Source organism: Cervus elaphus, chromosome 11 (assembly GCF_910594005.1).
Source record: "Cervus elaphus chromosome 11, mCerEla1.1, whole genome shotgun sequence".
Classification (NCBI taxonomy): domain Eukaryota; kingdom Metazoa; phylum Chordata; class Mammalia; order Artiodactyla; family Cervidae; genus Cervus; species Cervus elaphus.
The window spans coordinates 66,329,862-66,355,901 of NC_057825.1; the positions used below are offsets into that span (position 1 = coordinate 66,329,862).

Consider the following 26,040-nt stretch of genomic DNA (forward strand, 5'->3'; position numbering starts at 1 on the left):
TTTGATCATTTGCCAAGATTTAAGTGACACTCTATCTTGGCATCTTATTTTCTATAATCTCACATCATTGTCTAACTCCGTAGTAATAGCAAAGTTTGAGCCATAAAGCTTTCTTGAGGTTGCATTAGACATTGAATTATTTTAAAGATCTGTATCCTTGTCATATGGAAAGTTTGGGTTTAAGTTAGAAATTTATGATAATCATTTCCTAGGAAAAACTAGTAATTCAGTATAACAATAATTTAAATTGAAGAGAGCAATTTAGTTAATCATTAATTTTGGATGATGACCAAATTGTTAGTTTTGAGTTTGCTCTGTTAAAGTAGGATTTGGTTATAATCATACCAGAAAACCCTGGATAAGATACATCCTTGGATTGCTCACTCCTTATAAATTGAATAATAGTAATTTTATGTGGGTCAGTATCTGTATAAAGAAGTCATTTATTTAGTAACAGGTAATTCTGGGCAACGTAATCCTTTTTAAAAGACCATACATAAATAGATACTTCCTGAGCTTCAGTTATTCTTTTTAAGGGGAATTAATACATGTGTGAAGTTTTTGTTCTTGACGTGGGGGGTCTCTGAAATCTCTGAACCAATTATAAATAGCTCTAAAAACAATTGTTAGTACTTAACAACAAGTCTGTATTCATCTATTATTCTTCAGTGATATTTTCATCATAAGCAACAGGATCTGAAATTACAAAATAATCGCAACATGACACTTATGCAGGGTATATTAATATTTCTAGAGGAAAACATTTGCACTTTACAATGCATAAATTGTGATCATGATAATAATGGTAATTGTATATATTATTATATTTTTAAATAAACTGTCTCTCATATTCACCAGGCTGTTGTGGAGTTTAATTGTGATAAATATAATCTTGGTGATATGTTTTCTCCCTTTTTAAATAAATGAAAACAATATTATAAACCAACTATACTTCAATTTTAAAAGATATTTTAAAATAAAATTTTAGGTGAAAAAGAATTATGAGGCTCTCAAACAGAGACAGGATGAGGAAAGAATGGTTCAGAGCTCTCCTCCAGCTGCTGGTGAAGACAACAGATGGGAGCGAGAAAGTCAAGAAACAACTAGAGAGCTTCTGAAAGTTAAAGACAGATTAATTGAAGTTGAAAGGAATGTAAGTATTTTAGAAGGAATAAAGTTTTTTAGAAGTAAAGGATCACTGAATATACAACACTAATATATAAAACTAATCTGGTTTTGTAGTTTTGTTCATTTTATACTTTCTTGATCAGTTTGTTTTATAGTATTAAGACAAGAACAATTTAATATTCTTTTCTTCGTCATTGTCATGTAAGCCCATCAGCAAGCTTTGTCAACTCTGTCATGTGAATAGAATGCAAACTCATGTATTTCTCTGTCTCTGGTGCTAACACTGTAGCTTAAGTTACCCTTATGCCTCATCTGGACTGTTAGAAGTGTCATCCTAACCGGCCTGCCCCTTTCACTTCTCACCCAAACTGCCCCATTCTCAGTGTAGTAACCTAGAGTTCTTTTAATAATTTGTGAGGTTTTTTATTTATTTATTTTTGGCTGCACTGGATCTTTGTTGCTGCTCATGGACTTTCTCTAGTTGCAGAGTGGGAGCTGCTTTCTAGATGCGGTATGTGGACTTCTCACTGCAGTGGCGTCTCTTGTGGAGCATGGGCTCCAGGGCTTGCAGGCTTCAGTAGTTGCTGCACGTGGCCTTAGTAGCTGCAGCTCTTGGACTTAGTTGCCCCATGGCGTGTGGGAACTTCCCAAACCAGGGATCAAACCAGTGTCCCCTGTGTTGCAAGGTGGACTTTTAACCACTGGACCACCAAGGAAACCCTAGAGTTATTTTTAAAACATAATCCAGGTCATGTCATTTTCCTGCTTAAAATCTTCAGTGGTTTCCCATTTTGTTAGTAATGAAATCCCTGGTGACTCAGAGGTAAAGAATAGGCCTGCAGTGCAGGAGACCCGGGTTCAATCCCTGGGTCGGGAAGATCCTCTTGGGAAGGGAATGACTACCAACTCCATAGGCAGAGGAGCCTGGCAGGCTACATACAGTCCATGGGATCGCGAAGTTGGACACAAATGAACTAACACTTTCTCTTTTACTTCCATACTTTTTACTATATCCATAAGATCCTATTTGACATTGCCTGCCTGTATCTCGGGCCTTATACCATATTAGTCTTCTACCTATCTTGTTTATTAATCTGAGGATAATATTAGTATCTATTAATATGTGGAAAACAGAACAGTGACTGGCACTTAAGCAAATTAATTCTAGTCATATTGGCGTTTTCTGTTTATTCCTCTTTCAGGGCCTTTCAGTTTGCTTGCCCTAGCTGGAACACATGACAGGCTTCTGTCAACATTCAGGTCTCACATCACATGTCATCTGTAGGGGGTTTTTCCTGACCCCTTCTCCACTGAAGCAGTTGTCCCCAACCTAAAACCATTTACTTTCACACCACTGCCTTGCTTAGTTTCTTCATGGAACTTTTTACCAATTAATTTTTTTTATTCATTGATTTATTATTTGACTACTATAAAAAAAGCTCCCTGAAAGCAGGTAACTTGTCTTTCTTTTACATCACTGTGCCTTCTCTGTGTAAAACAATGCTTGATAGATAGCAGATTCTTAATAAATATGCACTGAGTGAGTTTTATTAAATATTTACTGTAGAAAATAATTCAGCAACCATTTATTTTTCAAAGATGAGTGAGCCTAAAGAACTTAATGTGCTAACAAGTAAAAGAGTTGTGGTTCAGTTCAGTTCAGTTACTCAGTTGTGTCCGACTCTTCACGACCCCACGGCCCACAGCACGCCGGGCCTCCCTGTCCATCACCAACTCCCAGAGTTTACTCAAACTCATGTCCATGGAGTCGCTGATACCATCCAACCATCTCATCCTCTATCATCCCCTTCTCCTCCTGCCTTCAATCTTTCCCAGCATCAGGGTCTTTTCCAATGAGTCAGCTCTTCACATTAGGTGGCCAAAGATTGGAGTTTCATCTTCAACATCAGTCCTTCCAGTGAACACTCAGGACTGATCTCCTTTAGGATGGACAGGTTGGATCTCTTTGCAGTCCAAGGGACTCTCAAGAGTCTTCTCCAACATCACAGTTCAGAATCTTCAATTCTTCTGCACTCAGCTTTCTTTATAGTCCAACTCTCACATCCATACATAACTACTGGAAAAACCATAGCCTTGACGAGATGGACCTTTGTGGACAAAGTAATGTCTCTGCTTTTTAATATGCTGTCTAGGTTGGTCATAACTTTCCTTCCAAGGAGTAAGCGTCTTTTAATTTCATGGCTGCAGTCACCATCTGCAGTGATTTTGGAGAAAGAAAGAAAGTCTTCCACTGTTTCCCTGTCTATTTGCCATGAAGTGATGGGACCAGATGCCGTGATTTTAGTTGTCTGAATGTTGAGCTTTAAGCCAACTTTGGTTTTATTGTTTTCTAATTTGTTTATTGAAAACTAAGCCATGAAGACAGAAGTTAATCTCTTACACTACTGATTTCTACTTTTTCATCCAAAAATAGTCACTGAAAACTGTTTTATATTTCCAGAAAAATGTTTGTGAGGTATCTGTTTATAGTTTTATTTCTTTTACATATTTACATTTTTGAGACCTTATTTCCATTTTTCAATTATTTTATCTTAGATCTATTTTAGCACATATGGAGCTATATCATTTTATTTAGTGACCACATACTATTCCATTGTGTATATATTACCATAATTTATTTAAATAAGTTCCACATCAGTGGACATTTAAGTTATTTTTCAGATTTTGCTGCCGTGAAAATCCATGTTATAACATGTTTCTGCATCCTGATTTTTTTCTATTGTGTCCAACTCTTTGCGACCCTATGGACCGTATCCTGCCGAATACTGGAGTGGGTTGTCATTTCCTCCTTCAGGGGCATCCCTTGCTGATCCAGGGATTGAATCCGCATCTCTTAAGTCTCCTACATTGGCAGGCAGGTTCTTTACCACTGGCTCCACCTGGAAAGCCCTAACGTGTTCTGCATGCTAAATTGCTTCAGCTAAGTCTGACTTTGCGACTCTATGGACTACAGCCCTCCAGGCTCCTCTGTCTGTTGGATTCTCCAGGCAAGAATACTGGAGGGGGTTGCCATTCCCTCCTTCAGAGGATCTTCCGGACCAAGGGATCAAACCCGAGTCTCTTAATATATCTCTTACATTGGCAGGCTGGTTCTTTACCACTGCCACCACCTTGGAAACCCTAACTTTCTCGGATCCACAGCATGTGAGGTCTTAGTTCCCAACCAGGGATCGAACATGCACCCCCTACATTGGGCTGGCAGAGGCTTAACCACTGGACCACCAGGGAGGTTCCTAGGGTAGTAAATTGCTGACAGTAGAACTGATAGGCCAAAGAGCATATATATAGAGATATTTCTGTGTGTGTATTTAATTTTAATTGATACTGTTGTAAAAGCTTTTCAAAAAAGTGAATTTTCAGTTCCACTAATAGAATATCTGTTATTCCAGATTGACATTGGGTATTACCAACCTTGTAATTTCTATTTAAGTGATAGGAGAAAATATTTTAATTTGTGTGTTTTAAATTATTAGTGAGCTGTTTTATATCTTTTTAATGTATTTTTCAGCTACATATGAAAATTCATGTTTCATTATTTAGTCATATATATTTATATATCAATCACCTGGATTAAAAATTACATTTCAGAAAACTTGGTGTGTTATATTCTATAAGATGAATCTTTTTTCCCACTTACTTCATCTATAAATTTCCATTGGGGAGAAATTACCTGGTTGACATATTTCACTCATTTAGATAATGGGTTTATAAAGATGGCTACCCTGTATTAGACTGGTAATTTTTGCTGATTTGCTAGTACATATGTTTGTTAACTTCATCCTTTTCTTGTTCTGAGATACCTTATCTACTCTCAGTTATCTCTTCTATTCATTATAGACTGTAGGAGTTTTTCTTATTAAGGATACCCAGACTCGTTAGAGCTTGTACATTTTGGTTTCTGAAGAGCTGAACTGTAACAGTATAAGTGAATATACATATATATCTCACATATATAAGTGGAAAATGGTGCACCTTTTTGTTGTATCAGAATGGTATATAAATATATTAGTATTCCATATTATTTTTCTAGTGTAAATTTTTTTTACCCTTTGTGATCAGATGAACAAAAGAGAAGTACAATGTCAACATTCATTTTAAAGCATTTTTCTATCTCACCTTTGGTTTTATAGTATAATATCAGTTAAATCATGATTTAACTTTTATACTGTGACATGTAGTATATATAACTTGAAAGCCTATAAAGTGAATGTTGTCATTGTCCACTAATATAAAATAATGGTAAAGATGATCTGTTGTGATTCAGTTGTGACCTTTTTTGCATGTTGCAATTATATATAAATTCTGGCCTTGTATATTAAAGTTTTATTTTGATTTTCTAGAGGATTCTTTATACTTTTTTTTTCTTTGTACTTTTTGATGCTCATTTTTAAATGAGTTTTTACTTAGAAATAACCCTGAAAATATAATATTTATAACAAACATCACATTTTAAATATACTGATTTGCATGGTAATTCAACCATTTAGTTATAAAATTGAAATATGATCCTATATATTAGAAAGATTGAAAATAGTATGTTTTATTTGGATTCATTCCAGAAGTCATATAGCTAAAACAGTTGTAGTAAATGTGCTATACCATGAAAAAAAAAACACTGGAGAAAAATATGTAACATCTGTTAGGTCTATTATATACTAAATTTTTTTTAGACAGATGGTTAAGATTGTTCCTGCTTCTCTTCTAAATAATGGTGTTTATAAAATACTTAATTTTGCTGCTACCCCAGGGACCACTACATATATGTGTATGTGTATATGGGTATTTGCCTCTGCGGAATTAGAAAAAGGTACACTGTCTCTTGGCTAGACACAGCCGTGTGTGCTGGGCACTTTTGAATAGCATAAAAATCACAGAACCGACAATTTCATTCTAGTTTTTTATGTTAATAAATACATTTATAATGGAATATGTTGTTCTTTGGACATTATAAAACAGGCAGAACACAGACACAATAGTATTAAGGTTTTAGTATTGCTTTCTTTCCTAGATTAAGTATCTTTTTACAATTTGGGTTACAGGGGAAATGTTTTGTCTTTTTCTCCTTTAAGGTTGTTGAGATTTTTTGGATTATCATGGTAATGAACTCTTGTATAACATTCTAGTATCTGTTAAACAGAAACATGTTTGATGCTGCTTTTATTTTTATATGTATCTTCTTTTTTCAGAATGCTACACTGCAAGCAGAGAAGCAAGCATTGAAAACGCAGCTGAGGCAGCTTGAGACGCAGAACAGCAACCTGCAGGCTCAGATTCTCGCCCTCCAGAGGCAGACGGTGGCCCTGCAGGAGCAGAACAGCACCCTGCAAACGCAGAACGCCAAGCTGCAGGTGGGGGTGTAGTGCTGTGGGGATGCGCAGCACAGCTCCTCAATTACGCTTTAAAATAAGGATGATAGACATAAATAACACTGTTTCTTAGTGAATGTAATTTAACAATTAGTTGAAGATAAAGTATTTTTATATAGTACTATGCCAAATTTTTGGATATCAGCATTTTTAAAATGTCAGAGTGTCTAAACTAAGTAATAAATTTACTCATTAAATAAAAAGAATTTTATTTACATTGACTTTATGGCCTTTCACCCATTTCAACAAGTTAATTATAATTAATCAGGTAGAAACCCTTGTTTTAAAGTATTATTGCAACATATCAGTTAGGTTATTGGAAAATAACAGCATGAGAATTTTGTCTTTAGACTTACCTTAATTCAGAGGATCCATCTTGAAATTAATACTAGCAGTCTTTTCAAATAGAGCAGTCAGGTTGGGGAAAGTACAACTCTCTGAAATCTCTTAAAAAGTGGAGTTGTCCCCCTCTGAATCCAAAAATTCTTTCTAGAACTCTTTTCCAAATGAAAAAGAAAATACTGATTTGATTTAGTTGTTCAGTTGCTAAGTCGTGTGTGACTCTTTGTGACCCCCATGGACTGTAGCCTACCAGGCCCCTCTGTCCGTGGCATTTACCAGGCAAGAATACTGCAGTGGGTTGCCAGTGCCTTTTCCAAGGGATCTACTGAACCCAGGGATTGGACCCATGTCTCCTGCATCTCTTATGTTGGCAGGTGGATACTTTACCACTGAGCCACCTGGAAAGCCCTGGTTTAATTTAGACTTGAGAAAATTACCAGTTGAGTTTCACAAGTAGTTTTTCAGCTCTATCAACTGTCAACTTCTAGAAAATGATAAACTGGCATTTTAAATTTTTTACTTCTATGGAATTGTTGCTAATCACCTTCATTTAAAATAATTCAACTCAAAAAATATGTATGATACATACCTCATAATATGTAACACCTACCAAAAATAAAAATTAAATGGTAGTCTTACTTTTTGGGCTCTAAAATCCAAATTTTCTTAGTATAGTATGAATATATCTGTTGTGATTTATTTAGTGCTTCCTAAAGTTAACATTCTTTTATTTTAAAAGAATTATAAATAAACTATTTTTCTGATGTCTGATACAGTATACATTCTTGTAGGTTGAAAATTCCACCCTTAATTCCCAAAGTACCTCACTTATGAACCAGAATGCACAACTCCTAATCCAGCAGTCTTCTTTAGAAAATGAAAATGAATCTGTAATCAAAGAGCGAGAAGATCTGAAATCTCTCTATGATTCTCTGGTCAAAGATCATGAAAAGCTGGAACTTCTACATGAACGGCAGGCTTCAGAATATGAGACTCTCATTGCTAAACATGGAACTCTAAAGTCTGCCCACAAAAATCTTGAGGTGGAACATAAAGACCTTGAAGATCGGTAATTTATAATCTTTTCTTGTGTTGTTACCTTAAAACCAATTTAAGAAAACAATTTGAATTGAATAATGTAATAAATTTTACATGTTAAACAGATCTGAGATAATTTATATAGGAAGTGTTTATAAACTTCCATGCTTTATGTGATATTTATTAAATTAACTCATTTCCATTATTTCTAAATTTTTTTTTCCCCTGAGGAAATATTATAAACCAAATGCGTAACATTTTTTTTCCAGTTACAATCAGTTACTAAAACAGAAAGGACAGTTGGAAGATTTGGAAAAAACATTGAAAGTAGAACAAGAAAAAATGCTGCTTAAAAACAAAAACCATGAGACTGTAGCTGCAGAATTCAAGAAGCTTTGTGGTGAAAATGATAGGTAATAAATATGTATATATATAATTTTGTATTTATTCATTATATCCAACAGGTATGTTGCCCCTTTGCAGTACTACCTATAACTTAGAATTTTTAAAAAGACCCCAGGGTAATATGTAAATTACCCAACAGCATCATTTAGCTAGTATACGAGTGATTCACACAAGAACGTGGGTCTTGAACTTTCTCTGATTGTTTCTCTCTTGATTTATTCAACTACTTAAGTTTTTAAGCCACAATATATAACAAAATTTCTGTATGTTTATTGCATTTGCATACTTTATTGAGACAGAATGTAGCAAAACCTGATTCTTTATATCTTTCTTTCTACTAGTCTGGTATCACAATTCTTGTCTTTCACAGTTGCTATGAGCGAGCGGCCTTGTCATTTTCTACCTAACTGGTTTTGTAGTCTTATTTTTAACTGTCTTACGTATTAATGGGCTCATATTACCATGGGGCAATTATTTTTTAATTTGAAGCCTTGGCAAAATCAAAACTTGTCAACTGGTAATCAGCCTACTTCATAAGGGTACATTTTCAAAAAATTTTTAGAAGCCTTTGAAAAATTTAAACAATCTGAACATTTGTTTACTGTATTTACATTGCCCTAGTGGAAGTGCTAAAAGCACACAAAATTCAAATGGGGATCATTCAGTATTTATCCTATTATGAATTTAATGCAGTTTATTTTTAAAATTAAACATCTGTTTCATTTCTTTTATTAAAAAAAAATCCCTAAGCTTCTCGACCCATTTTCATACTCAGTAGTTTTTAATTCAGTTGTTGCAAAGAGAAATTCTGTACTGATGGATTTGAACTTTAATAATCTTAACACCAAGCTAGAATCAAGGAGCATGTATTTGTACAGTATAAACAATGGAAGACCAAATTGTGACAAGTTATAGGATACAAGGACACAGTTGTTGTTATTACATGTAGAACACTGGGGAATGCATTTACTGTGGAAATCCCATCTTGAACCTAACCTTTTTTCTTGTTGGAATTCAAACCAAACTGGGGCAGTTTGTGAACTTGAGTAGACCTTCCAGAATCTAATTGTATACATAAATGATGAGTCTCCAGGGAAAGAACTCAACTTAACTGATAAGAAGAAATTGAGCTTGATGAACTTGATTGCAGTTCACCCAGTATGCAGTCTTGGAGAGGAAGAGTGGTCCTGAGTAGAGTATTTTCTGTCTCTCAGTACTTTTGTTTCTTACCCAGCTTTTGTGCACTCATGCCTGTGTTCTCAGGAAAGAAAATGCTTTAAGTAAAACCTGGAAGAATTCTTTCACAAATAAAAGATATTTGTGGAGACTTAATCTAAAGAACAGTAGTTTATTCATTTCTCTAAATCCACCTAAGTTTTAATCTTAGATAATGCCAAGACAAGAAAGCTGCTTACACATACTAGGTTATCTTGGCGTCTTTGGAATTATGTTCTCTGAAGTGCATTTCAGTGTTAATGTTCTCAGCTTTGAGGGACAGTGTAAAAAAAACTCTCTTCAAGAGCTGATTTAGTATCTGCCTTTGGGATGACATTGAGGACACTGTATATGCTCTTTATAGCCCCCCTCCTTAAAGCATTAAGTAGTCCTCTGTATGCCTCTGTGAGGTTTCCACAGCTGTCACACACGTGGTATGCTTTCATACATGGATTCAGCCTGCTAATGGAGTCGTTACTGGATGTTTCTGGTGTTGCCATTTTACTTTTTTACCAAGTCTTATTTTTTTAATGTATTATTTTGTTATTTATAATTATTATAAATGGACTCAAATCCTTTAGGAAATGAGTTGAAATAAACTATTAGATAGTTGTGAGCAAATATCTTGCTGAGCAAAAGTTTGTTTTGTTTGGCTTTCTCTACCTTGTATGAGTTCCAGATCTTAATGCCATAAGATCAAGGTTGGTAAACTACAGCTAACTTAGCAGGCCATATCTAGCCTGCAGCCTGCTTTGTACAGCTCCCAAATAAAGAACACTTTTTAACACCTTAAAATGTGATGGGGAACAAAAAAGAAGAGCATGCTATAGATAGCATGCAACCCATAAAGCCTAAGGTATTTATTACTCTGTGGTCCTTTACAGAAAGAATTTGCTGATCTCTCTCTTAGAGGTCAGTGGACCTTGTTCTAAAGATGTAATAGTAGAAAGGACAGATAAGGCTATAGTTTGATTTTTTAAAAAAATCCAAAATTTGTCATTAGTAATTGAGGACTGCATAATTATGAATAATTTGCAGAAATCTCAATAACTAGAATTTTGATTTTAGTATGTATAAGTAATCTGGCAATAGATTGATAGGTTACCATGTCTCATACTGGATTGATTATTCGTTTGATCTGATTTTTCTTTATTTTTCATGTTAAATTATAGAATCTTTGAATTCTCTAGGTTAATTAATACTGGATTGGTTATTTTCTCCTTTGTCCTTTAAGCTAAATATTTCCTGATTAATGATTAAAATTTTTTTAATTTAGTTTTTACAGACTTGGAACTGATTCTAGATGAGTTTAGTCACTGGCAAGATAATCTTTTCTATTCTTTAAGTATGTCTAAATGCAATTTACAGCAGTTTCACATTGTGTAAATTATAATGAAAGCTATGAAGAGAATCTGTTTCTATCATTTCCAATTATAGGTTGAATCATACATATAATCAGCTTTTAAAAGAGACTGAAGTTTTGCAGACTGACCATAAAAACTTGAAAAGTCTTCTAAATAATTCGAAACTGGAACAAACAAGATTAGAAGCGGAATTTTCAAAGTTAAAGGAACAATACCAACAATTGGACATCACATCCACTAAGCTAAATAACCAGTGTGAGGTGAGTTTAACAAATTTAATTGCTGTTTCCTTTCTTTAGGCATTAAGACTTGCCTAAAAAGGTAAACCATCATAATGACAATAGCAATATGTTTAATGTTTAATGAGGTATTTCTAAAAAATTTGGTCAGGGATTACGTAAATTCACAAATAATTCAGAAAAACCTCCTTCTTCCTTCTTTAATTTCAACAATTTTCACTTTTAGTTTAAACTTATATGATCAGATACTTTGAGAAATTAACCCTTGTTTAATGAAAAAAATGTTTACTGACCACTTGGCATGTATTAGTAAGCCAAAAAGGGAAAAATCTCTTCCTTTGTGGAATTTATATTCTGGTGGAAGGAAGTAGACAATAAATATAATGCACAGTGAAAATATATAGTATTTCAGTGTTCTGTTACATATGGCTGTATAACAGTTTACCCGAAAATACAGTAGTGTAAAACAGTCATTTATTATCTCTCATAGCCTGTGGGTCAGCATTTGGACAGGGACAATGGGGCCAGTTTGTCTCCTCCACTTACATGTGGGCCCTCAGCTGAAAGATTTGAAAGGCTAATTGCATGTTTGGTGGTTGATGCTGGCCATCAGCTGAAAGCGTCAGTCTCCTCTGCTTGTGATCTCTCCCCATGGACTGGTTTGGGCTTTCCCACACCATGGTGAGAACCAGACCGAAGGCATCTGTGTGTTAATGATCGGGCCCCAGAAGTCGTGCGGCATCATTTCCCCTGCATTATAGTCACTGAGGCAGAGTCCCACCCAGATTCAAGGGAAAGAGAGACTCAGTTTCTTGATGGTGAATGGCAAGATTCTGGAAGAGCACCTGGACTGGAAATACTGCTGTAACCATTTTGAAAATTAGTCTGCAACACATATAGTATATTACAAGATAAAAGTTATGTACAAGTAAAAATGGAGAGAGGTAAAAGGGGATAAGGACTGCCAGAGTAGATGAGGAATACAAATTGAAACGTTTAACTAGGCATCACTGAACAAAGATTTGAAGGAGATTAGTGTGTTGTTATGTGGATATTGAGGAAGGAACCTTCCAGGCAGTCAGCACACACAGTTAATCTAGGCCAGAGGAATCCTGGTGTGTTTGAGGAACGCTCAAAGAAGCTAGTGTGGTTGGAGCGGAATGAGCAAATGAGGAGAGTGGTAGGAGATGAGCTTGGAGATATGCCTGGGCCAGATATGTTGCCTTATGTGTGTGTTGCTCTCAGTTTTGTCCCACTCTTTGCAACCCCCTGGACTGTAGCCCACCAGGCTCCTTTACCCGTGAAATTTTCCATGCAAGGATACTGGGGTGGGTTGCCATCTCCTACTCCAAGGGATATTCCACTGCACCACAGGGGAAGCCCATGTTGCCTTATAGGCCATTGTAAAATACTTTCCTGAATAAAACAGGGGAGCTATTGGGAAGTTTAGAACAGAAGTGACATCTGCCTTATGTATACAGTTGAGCTCTTAACATGATTCTGTGCTTCTTCCCATGATGAGTTGATAATGTGATAGAAGTTTTGAAATAGAAAAAGAATGCTGAAAATTTTGTGATTGGTCTTTAAATCGTTAAAGTTGAGTATAGCTTAACATCTGAATTTCTTAAAACTTAGAAAATCAGCACTTAAGCAAAACCCTTAAATGAAATTAGGAATCAGTTCAGTCGCTCAGTCGTGTCCGACTCTTTGCGACCCTATGAATCGCAGCACGCCAGGCCTCCCTGTCCATCACCAACTCCTGGAGTTTACTCAAACTTATGTCCATCGAGTCGGTGATGACATCCAGCCGTCTCATCCTCTGTCGTCCCCTTCTCCTTCTGCCCTCAATGCCTGCCAGCATCAGGGTCTTTTCCAATGAGTCAACTCTTCGCATGAGGTGGCCAAAGTATTGGAGTTTCAGCTTCAGCATCAGTTGTAAAAAGGAAGAGACTGTAGCAGAAAGTAATACTTAAAAGCTTTTTGTCTGAAATCACAAACTAATGGAAGGAAAAATTAGTTTGATATCATATATATTTAATTATGCAACAAAGTTCAGAAATTATGGAACCTTCATTCTGCTTGTCATTTATAAATCTAAATAAAATATAATAGAGGTAATAGACTTACAGAAAGTGAAGTGAAGTCACTCAGTCATATCCAACTCTTTGTGGCCCCATGGACTGTATCCTACCAGGCTCCTCCGTCCATGGGATTTTCCAGGCAGAGTACTGGAGTGGGTTGCCATTTCCTTCTCCAGGGGATCTTCCCAACTCAGGATCAAACCCGGGTCTCCCGCATTGTAGGCAGATGCTTTACCATCTGAGCCACCAGGGAAGTCCAGACTTACAGAAGAACATGACAAATGAGGACTGAGATCCTGCATGCTGCACAACATGGCCAGAAAGAAAAAAGGAACATGACAAATCAACTTTCCTGGAAACAACAGAATTGGAAAAAAATATAAAAACAACCACTTTTAGGACTCTGAGACATACAACAAATTGAGAAGAATTAAAGAAAAACTTCTCAGCTTTTGGTAGGAATTACAGTTTATTATGTGACTTCTCCCATTCTGAGTCTTCTCCCCTTTCTCCATAACTGGGAGTTCAGTCAAGAGGCATGCCATGGAACCAGCAGCTTTGCTACTGGAGGGTTGTCAAAGGCTAACTCAGGTAGCCTGAAACACTGGACAGGGCAAATCACAGATGAACAAACTACTCAAATTTAACATGGGAGATCCAGAGAATGAGACAGCTAGCCATAATTGGTCTTGGTAAGATCCTGCATCTCACTGGTGGTCTCAAAGACTGCTCAAGAGAAATCAGAAAAGGGCCCTGACTACCTTATGATTGTCCCAACAATCAGCCCGCCCTTGGCTAGGGATTAAGTCATATAATAACATGTTTGAAGGGAATGGAAAAATGAATCCATAGTGTTGGAGACTTCTCTATGGGAAGTGTGCTAATTGGAAGAGCACTCAACAGATGTTTCTGGAATACAATTGATGTGCTGTTTCTTGATCTGAGTACTGGTTCGCTCATGAGTTCACTTTATGATCATTCACTGAGTTGTATGTACACTTAAAATTTGTTCTTTTTTCTGTATATGTTTTATGAGTTGTCTGCTGATGCAGTAATGCTGTGTAAGAAACGTAGAACCTCAGTGGTAAGGGACTGTAAACATTTACTTTTGCTCTTGAGTGTCAGGGTCAGCTGAGCAGATATGCTGATCTGCACTGACGTGTGGACCAAGATGAGTAGACCTTAGCAGGACTTGCTCGTGTATCTGCAGTTAGCCAGCATGCACCCCGTGAGCCAGCTGGTCTAAGGTGGCCCCAGCTGGTGTAACTTTTCTGTGCCGTGTGGGCTATTATCCTTCAAGAGGATTCCAGGAGCCTGAGTGGAAACACATAAGCCTCTTGAGGCCTGGGCTTGGAACTCTCACACCATCGCTTCTGCCTCCTTCCCTTAGCCAAAGGGATTCCTGGGTCAAGAAGAGAGGAAGTAGTAACAGATTCCACTTCTTGATAGGAAAAGTGAGAAGTCACAGCACAAGAGGGCACAGGGATGAAAACTGCATTCAGTTTTGCAGTGAATCTACCACATGTGTTATGTTTCAATTTAACAGCATATAAATAAATAAAACATACAGCACAGTATTGACAGTTGTTAGATCTAGATGGCTACTTATGCATATTCATAGTATTATACTATTTGCTTTTTTCTACCTTCTGAGCAAGTTTTTGTCTTTTTTTTTTTTTTTTTTGAGAAAGGGTTGTTGTTGGCTTTAAAAAAAAAAATACAAAACTCTAAAAAAATCCAAACTTGCTGAATTCTAATGCTAGAACCCAGAAATCTTTACTTTAAAAATATATTCTACAAGTGATACTAAATTTTGACAGTCAGTGCTTTGGGCTTTCTGACTTCTGCTGGAACCTCTGGCCTAACTGAGGCATATTTCTAGTTTCTGCTGACTACAGAGAAGCAGCTGAAATCATGCTGGCAGCCTAACTGCCAGTAATAATCAGTAATATGACCACCAATTTACAGTATTACCTGACTTCCCTTGGTTCAAGCCATAAAAATTATACACAAACTTTTGAGGTTTCTTGACAATGGTTAGAGGAAGAATGAGGTATATAAAGTACCTACTATGTGCCATAGGCATGACACCAGCTACTTCACATATATTATTTAATCCTTGCAACAGTCTTCGGGGAATGAGAGTTGTGATCTTCAATTTATAGATGGGTGGAGTCGTTAAGATTTAGAGAATTACTAATTTGTTTAGCATTTTATAGCTATTTAAACAGAAGGCCAGAGATATGTATCTAGCTTTGAACTCGAAGTCAAAACGGTTGTAAAGACAGTGGTGGTTTGGAAGCAGATAGCTTACTGTATGTTAAACCCAGTGTTTCTGAGAATTAAGAAAACATAAATGTCTAGCACATAACCCAGTAGTGTAGATGTCATTATTACTAAAATAATCACTAATTCTAATTAAAGGACAACCATCTGATTGTTCACTGGCAGAAGATATAAACTTTGTGAAATACTTTATATTTTTCATATGCTTTGGGGGATTTGTGTCAAATGTAAATGTTGATATTTTAAAAAATAAATATTTGTGTTTAAAACAGTTGCTAAGCCAACTTAAAGGAAATTTAGAAGAAGAAAATCGACATCTACTAGATCAAATTCAGACATTAATGCTACAGAACAGAACACTATTGGAGCAGAATATGGAAAGCAAGGATCTTTTCCATGTTGAACAAAGACAGTACATGTAGGTGCCAAAAAACTTTTCACTCTGAAATATTACTCTGGTGGCAGAGAAAATGCAGTGCTAATTTTTCCTAATTTTCAACGTTATTTCAGTATTTTTTTTAACGGTTATGTTCTGGGCAGTATGCTAATAACTAGAAATACTAAAATGAAAACATAGAGATCCAGCTCTTAATGATCTATTAATATAAAACAAGAAGTAAAAATAATTTCTATAATGAAGATATGTTATAGGAAGCCATAGAAATACAGCAAATAGAGGGGCAGAAGTACCTTAGCTTGCAAGAGAAGCTGGACTTTAAAGATGATTGAGCTGAGACTTGCCTGAGGAGGCATAACAGGCCAAGAGAGCAGCAAATGCAGAGACAAAGAGGTGTAATGAAACTGTATTATGATTATGATATATGGTCTAAAAATTAATGACTCATACTGGAGCAAAATTGTAGAAGGAGGTATAGCAGAGAAGTGACTAAACACTCAGGAGCCACTTCACAAAGGTTTTTCTTTGCTGTACAGAGAACTTGCTGAAAAATTTAAGCAGGGCAGTAATATGATCAGATTTGTGCTGTTTGTTTGTTTAAATCACTGATGACATTATAGATTGGAGGTTCTAAGAATTAGAGACAAGGAATAAGTTTTAAGGTTGTTGCAATAATCTAGTGAAAAGTAATTCACAAGCAGTGGTAGTTAAGATCAAGTACAAGAGAGATGTGAAAGATAGAATCGACAGAGCTTGATTATTAGTAAATTGTGGTGAAGCTAGTGTATTTATGCATATAATGTTGTTTAATAACTGTAGAAAGATGTTGAGAGAATTATTTTGTCATGATAATATTGTAATATAGACGATTTCCTTCAGACAAATCCTGTTGAAAATTGAGATTCTAAGTCCTATATCATTTAAGTAAGTTGTAAATTAAAAGACAACGAAAAACTTGAAAACAGTTCTGTTGTTACTGCCTATTAAATTCTTAGTTGTCAACTATGGTATCTGTATTTCTTTGTGTTTTGGGGAGAAGTTAGATTTTAGAATCCAAATAATATTCATAACTGTACAAAATATGTACAAAAACTGTACCAAAATATGATGTCCTAAGTGTAACTTTATTTTTATAGTGATAAGTTAAATGAATTAAGACGACAAAAGGAGAAATTAGAAGAGAAAATTATGGATCAATACAAATTTTATGACCCATCTCCTCCTAGAAGGTACTATTATCCAGTTGGGTTTTTTTTCATTTTTATTTTGGGGAAAAAAAGATTTTGAGAGGGATTTGTATGCTGAATTTTAAACTGATAAGACTTTTTAAAATTACTTTATTAGGAGAGGCAACTGGATTACTTTAAAAATGAGAAAATTGATAAAGTCTAAGAAAGACGTTAATCGGGAACGCCAGAAATCACTAACTTTAACACCAACCCGCTCAGACTCCAGTGAAGGATTTCTTCAACTCCCCCATCAAGATAGTCAAGATAGTTCTTCAGTAGGTTCAAACTCTTTAGAAGATGGCCAAACTTTGGGGACCAAGAAAAGCAGCAGTGAGTGCTTAAACTCTTTAAACATTTGTGATCTCTAGAATTGATTTAGATTCCTTTCTAAAGATTTCTTTTAAATAGCTTCCACAGTCCTTTGGGATAATGTCTGACGAATGCATTTCTTTTTAACTCCATATGATTTTAAAATTGATTGCATACTGCAGTACTGCATAGCCATGTGATTTTCTTTATTGTGTATTTAGAGAAATACAAAGAGATACCATCATTTGACCAGGAAGGTAAAATAGTATAGAAAGAACAGTGAAATGAGAGCCAGAATACCTCTGCCACTTGCTAGTTCTGTTAATGTGGGCAAGACTTTTACTTTTGCGTCCTACTTCACAGGGAGATTATGAGGAGCAATTGAGAAATACTTATAAGATGTCATTTTCATAATTATTTGTAACTAAATAGAGTAATAAGTCTTTTTAGAATGAGGTTTTAATCATACTTTGATGGTATCAAATTGGAAAAAAGTTACATTGAGGGGGAGGAAGCAAAGAAAAATAGTTATGAATTGGAAGAGAATGTTTTTCAATGATTTAGAAATAATTGAAGGTTATAAAAGGGATTGCTTGGTAAAGGTTCAGTTAAAATAGATTTGGAGATACAAGTTTTTGTACAAACTTGTGATTTAATTTTTTAAATTACAAATGCTGAAGTGTAATATAACGTGACCTCTACAGTTAACTCTCTTGATTTCATTACTAGTGTGCTTAGCTAAACATTAAGAGCAAAGTAAAAGCCTAAGGAAGAATATTTTAAGAGAAAGAAAAGAATCCGGTGGTAGGCCCTTTGAAGTTACAGGAGAATGTGACTACTAGCAATGTTCTTAGAACATATGTAAACAGGATAGTTTGAATCCACTCACACCCTCACCAGAATCACTAAATTGAAAAGCATATATAGTGTGTATGTTTATACATAAGACATATGTACAAGATAGATACTATATATATGTATACATTTGTATGTATTAATATATACATTTCAATATTAGTCTTTAGAAGTAAATAGCAGGCAAAAGCAGCCACTACTTCCCCCAGGGATAGACTCTGTATGGGCAGCTCTCAAAACACTCAAAAAACTGTATAGACATGGTTTTGTCCTCAGGGGAATTATCTCTGAAAAGACAGTGTTTTAGAGTGTAAGAGATTAGACATTCATTATAGGCTATATTTAAGAATGCAACTATAGCACCCTAAGAACTAGAATCCACAAGTAAGCAACAAAAAAATCAGATACACGTACATGAGTACCATATTCATACATACACACATACAAATATGTTTGTGTATAAGAAATTGGTTAGTTCTATCTGTTCTCATAAGATTAGTCTTGTTAGCCAAACCTACATGAAACCTCCAAGTATTGTAGAGAGATTATCAAGTTTTCCTTAAAAAGGTGCCAGATGATTCAATTTTATCTACTATCTTTGGATATAAAATATCTGAAAAAAAAAAAATCTGGCATCTGATTTAATGAGAAATGGTCATGGGTATATATAATTTTTTCAATTAAAGGAAGATAATTCAAGTAGGAAAATATACACAAGAAAGGTACAACAGTCTTTTTTAAGGTCATCTTGTTTTAAATTGTCAGTCTATCATTCCTTCATACTCTGTGCTGGAAAGATCCAGAGTAGAAATCAGAAGGAAGTAATACTCTTCTTCCCAGCAGTTACTCAGTTTTAGAATTTTAAAAATAAGCAGAAAACCCTACCATTCTAATGTTCCCATAATTTCAATATAGTTTGGGAAGCAAACATTGTATGTCTACAAACTAATTGCTATAAGAACGATCACTTTCCACCACTGGCAAATATAAAACTCCTTTTATCCTTTCCATTTTGGAAGAGTGTCTGTCTGTCAGTAAAGCAGTCTATGGAAAACAGTTGAAATCAGAAAAAGTATCTAAACAAGACATGTGCATGCTGCAACCATTCAGCTTTGTTTTAGCTAAGTGTCCATTTTTACATTGCTTTCAGTTCATTTCTTTTTAATCATTGAAAACAGCTGTGTTTTCCGACCTAGAAACAAAAAGTTTAAATGAGTCATGACTATTCTTAATAGCAATAAAATAAGTAAGTTAAAAAGCTGTATGCCTTTGCATTCTCCTTAATGAGTGATACTTGTCAGTTTGTCAAAAGAGCTTTTTATTATTTGTAAGATAAGAGCAAACCATAAGAAAGAGCATAGTTATTAAGGCTGTATGCAATATGCTTTTAAATCTTAATGTGAGTTTTTCCCCTGCCTCTTAAATTGCATCTCCAAAGAGGTATAATAATATTTTCCATTAAAATCTTATTAAAGTATAGCTTAAGACTGTTACTCTAAGTGAACACTTAAATTTTTATGTTAATGACTCCTACTGTAGTTATAATCCTAATTTTCATTCATATATTGATAATTTCCCTGTGTCGTGCTGTGATTTTTTAAATAAACTGACTCCAAAAGCCCTTCAAAATATCTAAAAATGTTATAAATACATAATTTTCTATCATTTTTGCTTGCTTTTTAGGATGCCTCCTTATTTTTTAGGCTTATCAGAGCTTAAAAGCTTCTATCAAAATACTTTTGTTTTTTCTTCCAGCCAACCTTTTGCAAAATGAAATTAACATAGTTGCTCATGCCATCTTTTGAAAGACTTGTCTTAGAAGAACATATATTTCTGTGGTGCTTGTAAATAATGCATCAGAATTCAGTTTAAACCAAGAAGTAGTTCCCTATTTTCTTTTTTAACATTTAAAGAAATAATGAAAGTTTTAAAAGTTTCTTTAGGTTATTTTAAACATCCTGGAACACCGTAGTTTTTGTTGAGGTATTTTACTAAAATACAGGATGTACATTTTCCTAAATTATTTTTTTCTAAAATAAAACCTTATAATTTAAAAAGTTAAGGAAAATAGGGACTTCCTGGTGGTCCAGTGGTTAAGACTCCATGTGCTTCCACTGTAGGTGGCACAGGTGCAATCCCTGGTTGGGGAATGAAGATCCCACATGCCACTTGGCATGACAAAAACAAAGTTAAAACAGAGGAGTGAAGAGCCTTCTACATTTTCGTCACATACGCTCCCTGGTCCACCAAGAGTGGCCCTAGTGATATAGGTCTATCTATCTTTACAGCTTTACTAGAAAAATTATTCCTTCAGTAAGTAGTTCTTATCATTTCCTGTATTTATAGGACTTTAGTTAGTCCAGGTTTTCTAAGTATATGTTTTTCATCATTGTCTTCAGTGCTTCTCCAAGTATTTTAAAGTATCAAAGTACATATTTCATATTTCATAATCACTCAGCAGCACGAGAATAATAGCTTTAGTGTAGCTTACATAGCTGAAACTCAGACATTCATTTCTGTCCTTAATTTCAACATTTAACTCCCATCTGTTCTTCTCCCTTTCTTCTTTCATTTTTCTGTTTCTGTTTTTTCTCATGCTCTGACATTAAAGTGGTTGCACTGAAAAGACTGCCCTTTTTGAGGAACAGACCGAAGGATAAAGACAAAATGAAGGCCTGCTACCGTCGTTCCATGTGTAAGACTTTATGACAGTTCAGCTTCTTTCAAATGACTACACTGGCTTCCATTACTAATTTTCACTAACCATTCTCTGGACTGTGCCAATTTTCTTATTTTGCAAAGTGCAGTCTTCCTGTAACCCATGGAGCTGGAAGAATTTTTTTTTTTTTCAAAACTGGCACTGAATCTGCATTATATGTATGTTCATTTATACATATACATGCATATGTTTAGTCATACATGTAATATACTTATAAATTTCCAGTGCTTTCTAAAAGTTGGCAGAAAAAAAACTTTAATTTTATATGCCATAAAGATTTTTTCCCAAAGAAATTTGCTTAAAGAAAATATAACAAAACCTTTAGCATTAGGTATTTATTTTCTTAATGAACTAGGATTAAATAAATAAATAAAATGGCCTGTAATCCTTGAAAATGTTTGTCATTCTTTATATACTGATACTCTGGTTTTTCTTTTTTTAAGTGGAATGGGTAATTAATCACATTAAATGTCTGTCACTGGATATCCTCTCTTTCAGGTTTTTATTGAGTGGTATACTTGTTTGATTCATAAAATGAGTAATTTCTCCAGTAACCTGCTCTGACCAAGGACTCTCTATCATTTTCAATAGTGATGTTGTAAAAAACTGCTCTCCATCTTACCTTTATTCATTCCATTTTTGTCACCACAAAACCACATTTTGAAGGCTTATAATTATATTGCACATCACTGCTCAAAAGGCAGTTGTACAGAGTAAAATTCCTTTTCCTACCTTTAAAGGGGGTGGAGGGTGATAAAATTATTTACTGAAGTTTATCAAGCTTTGGCCTCCTCATTTCATACAGCTAAATGCATGTCATAATTCAAATGACCTTGTGGTTAGTTTTTTATTTCACTTGCATTAATCCATAGACAATAATCAGAACCTTTATAATACAAAATAGAAATAAGAGCAAGTACATTAACCATGCTGATTCATTTGCTTTCATTTGCATCCCAGCCATGAATGACCTGGTGCAGTCCATGGTCCTAGCAGGAGGACAGTGGACAGGTAGTACTGAGAATTTGGAGGTTCCTGATGATATTTCAACGGGTAAAAGGAGAAAAGAATTGGGAGCTATGGCCTTCTCTACTACAGCCATCAACTTTTCAACTGTCAACTCTTCTACAGGCTTCAGATCCAAGCAGTTGGTTAATAATAAAGGTATAGGCCGTCTGCTATTTGCACTGTGGTGTAACTGTTGGCAACAGGAATTTTTATTTGACTTTTCAATGTTTACTTTTTTTGACAGCAGCAACCTGAAATAATTATCAAAACAATCTGGATTTAATCTGAGAGCATTTTCAAATCATTTCAAAAATTTAAAACATCATACAGATAACTACATCTTTCCTAGGTCTTCCATAATAAACAGCTAATGAACTAACAAGAAATGGAAAAGTAAACCAAGTAAAAGACAGAAAAGGAGAGAGTGATAGAAGCTTTAAAAAAACAAACAAACAAAAACCTAGGAACACGCCATCAGAGAATCACATAGAACAGCCCAGGCTTTGCTTTGCCTTGCAGGGTCACAGGGAGGTGGTTTCACTGCTTCTGGTATTTTCCTTAAGCAAGTCAACTCACATCAGAGTTATTCTGTTTCTTACTCCTGTTCCAGCTTCTGATTGAGTGTATGAAATATGTTAAAACAAGATGTACTGTACGTGATTAAAAAAGAATTTCCATATTCTGCATAAATAAGATTTTATCTTTTTTTTTTTTTGTTAAAAAAATTTTATATCCATTCTACTATTTTACGTAGATACTACATCCTTTGAAGACGTAAGTCCACAAGGTATTAGTGATGATTCTAGTACGGGATCAAGAGTTCATGGTAAGATATGAACTTTATTTAGCAAGTACATATTACATACAGAATGAGAATGCTAAGACTCTTGCATTGACCTCATGAATGTGGCATTGCCAGCAAGCATGTTTTCTCTAACCTGCATCTCATAGCTACTTCTGCCATTTCTTCAAACCTAATACTCCCTTTTTTCCTTTTATAAGATTACTTCATCTAAATAGTCCTTAGTCAAGGTCATATATAAAGTATGTCTGTATAATGCTTAAGGCTAATTTTGTTGCCATTTTGGCATAAAGTTATTAGAGATACATTTCATATTTGGTTTTAAAAATAACTCTGGTAAAGGACAAACTCTAAGAAACCACATTTTCTGCAGTGTTGAGCATTTCAGTTTTTAGTTTGTGACTGGAAAGTCTTCTCTTACCAAACTAAATTATTAACAACAAAAAAAAATGGAAAAGGAATGAATTTAATATGTAAGGGAATACGTTAAAGAAATCTCATATGTGAGCAGGATTTTAGGAAGCAGGGTGGGGCCATGTTAACGGTGCAGTTGTTTCCCTTGTATGGATAGGAATACAAGACATTAACTCTGCAGATGCTCATATTCCTCCTGTTCGTGGCATCTCTGCAATGTGCAGGGTTCCTTGTCTGATCTTTTGTGACCTAATCACTAGCCTTTTTTTTTTTTTTCTTTTGGGGACATGTCATTCTGTTCAACTACAACAGTCCTGGTATCCATCTAGAAATCCATTTCCAAATCTGATTATTCACTTTATCTTCTTTTGTTTGAATCTCAGCTGTTGTCTCAGAAGTGTCCTGTTTTCAGTTGTTTAACTGAACAATCTGGAAATGCCTTTGCTTGCTAATCTATAAGACTCAACTCTCTGTGGGCATGCTCAGTCTGTGAAAGTATGCATGATTGCTTCCTCAAAGCATTCTGTAATCAGAATGTAAAGTTCAGTGTCTTCAGCTGCAAGTTTTATCACTGTCTCCTGATTTTTTCATTTAGCTTCGAGACCAGCCAGCCTTGATAGTGGCAGAACATCCACTAGCAATAGCAATAATAATGCTTCACTCCATGAAGTCAAAGGTATGCTGTAGGTAAATTTACTAATATGCTCCATCCATTTCCAGATTTGTGAAAAAATGGGAAATTAAGTTTCTGGGGTAAAATGAAATCCAAATCATCTGTGTTTGGAACATAGTTCCTTGGAATATTTTATGCTTTTCACATTGTAATACAAATGTATTTCAATGTGTACAAATGTAAAAACAGGAGCAGTTATTTTAGTTTCCATTTTTCATCTTCACAGGTAAAATCTTTTTCTTGTTATCTTTGTATTCCAAAAGTATCTGTAAATTCTTATTTTCTTACATTCTGTCTTTGTCGTGAAAATGGTTGGCCTTAATTTTCTCATGATACATGTACACTGAACTCACAGAAAGTGTTTTAGAAATACTTCTAGCTTTGTTTATCCACGAAATAAGGAGGAATATATTTTTTAAATTTGAGAAGACAGTTGTGTTTGTCTGAGTGTAACAAGTGCCAAATGGATGCATATATCTATATAAAGAATTAGTTCAAGATACCTTTTTCCTCAGTTTATTAATGTGGATTCTAAGCTGAAATTTTATGTGAATGTCTGGAAGTATCAACTGATACCTTTTTTCTTAAAGGTACACTGCCTACTCAAATTCTGGAATTATTTAATAGATGATAAAAGTTTGTTAAAGTAGTTATTTTCTACAGAACAGAATTGTTAAATTATAATGAGTGCATTTGTTCTCTTGCTTTTCTGTATTATAGAATAATTTTGTCTCGGTTATAATTTTAGTATTTGTTGCACTGATCTGAAAAATCTGATTTCAAGTGATTGTTTTTTCATGTTTATAATCATGTTCTTATATCCTTTAGAAAAATATTACCTGAAGTGTGAAGAAGCCTTTTCTGATTTGAAATTTTAAGAAAATCTTTTTCCTACAAAATGTTACATAGTTTGAGCCAAAATCTTTCATGACCCACTTTATTCTCTGTGATTAGGAAACCATGGAAAGTTGCATTTTCCATCTTGATGCTTCTACACCGTTTGCGATTGATCAAAATGAATAAGCACTCTTAAGGAATAGCATAAACTTTGGGGAGCTTTTTTCCAGATCTAGTAATTTGCATTCTTTATCATTGTTCAGCCTCAACTGAGTCTTTTAAAGCTATCATACTGACAGTTGAAAGCAGGGAGAATCAGATTGTTCAGACATTAAATAAAGAATGAGATACTACATACTTGATTTTTACTGGAATTTTCTAAGTTAATTATATCATGTCTCCATTTGACTTTCCTTAGATGCTTGCTATGTAAATTTTTTAAAAGTTTCTTAAGATTATTTCTTTTACTTATTTTTTATTTATTGTTAATTGGAGGATAACTGCTTTATAGTGTTGTGTTGGTTTCTGCCACACATCAGCGTGAATCAGCCATAGATAGACATGCTCCCTTCCTCTTGGACCTCCCTTCCACCTTCCACCCCTCTAGGTTATCACACCCTTTTTTTTTTTTACATCAGTATTTAATCAAAATAATTTCCTTTTGACTTTTTTTTCCATTTATTTTTATTAGTTGGAGGCTAATTACTTTACAATATTGTAGTGGTTTTTGCCATACATTGACATGAATCAGCCATGGATTTACATGTGTTACCCATCCTGAACCCCCCTCCCACCTCCCTCCCCATCCCATCCCTCTGGGTCTTCCCAGTGCACCAGCCCTGAGCACTTGTCTCATGCATCCCTCTAGGTTATCACACTCTTTCAGGTTATTTGTTTAGGATGAACAGAGAAGCCTTCAAATAAGGAACACAGACTTCATAGATAGTCAAAGAATTAGAATTGTTAGAGTGTTTGGTTTTAACATTCTCAATTTAAAATTCATATAATCATATTTTGGGCTTCTCTGGTGGCTCAGTGGTAAAGAATCCGCCTGCCAATACAGGAGGTCTAAGGGTCAAGAAGATCCCCCAGAGAAGGAAATGGCAGCCCACTTCAGAATTATTGCCTGGGAAACCCCATGGAGAGAAGAACCTGGTGGGCTATAGTCCATGGGGTCACAAAAGAGTCAGACATGACTTCATGACTAAAACAACAACAATTTTTTTTTTAAATTATAAGGTATTTTATAGTTTTTTAACCTGAGTTTTTAAAAATATATTATTTCCTTGTTTATTCATTCATTTACTCATCA

The 26,040-nt window shown here is 34.9% G+C and overlaps 1 protein-coding gene across 5 annotated transcripts in view; it reads left to right on the forward strand.

Moving 5' to 3' along the window:
- CCDC88A (coiled-coil domain containing 88A) overlaps window positions 1–26,040 on the forward strand; it is a 113,800-nt gene that overhangs the window by 77,678 nt on the left and 10,082 nt on the right. For 3 of the 5 annotated variants that reach the window (XM_043917982.1, XM_043917981.1, XM_043917984.1), the window contains exons 18-29: window positions 989–1,153; window positions 6,336–6,497; window positions 7,649–7,926; window positions 8,165–8,308; window positions 10,953–11,139; window positions 15,758–15,903; window positions 17,019–17,111; window positions 17,227–17,441; window positions 20,887–20,970; window positions 21,955–22,158; window positions 22,757–22,828; window positions 23,814–23,894. In XM_043917982.1, the coding sequence (XP_043773917.1) occupies window positions 989–1,153; window positions 6,336–6,497; window positions 7,649–7,926; window positions 8,165–8,308; window positions 10,953–11,139; window positions 15,758–15,903; window positions 17,019–17,111; window positions 17,227–17,441; window positions 20,887–20,970; window positions 21,955–22,158; window positions 22,757–22,828; window positions 23,814–23,894 (1,831 nt within the window). The remainder of the gene's footprint in view (window positions 1–988; window positions 1,154–6,335; window positions 6,498–7,648; window positions 7,927–8,164; window positions 8,309–10,952; window positions 11,140–15,757; window positions 15,904–17,018; window positions 17,112–17,226; window positions 17,442–20,886; window positions 20,971–21,954; window positions 22,159–22,756; window positions 22,829–23,813; window positions 23,895–26,040) is intronic. The other 2 variants (XM_043917983.1, XM_043917985.1) reach the window with 1 other exon arrangement.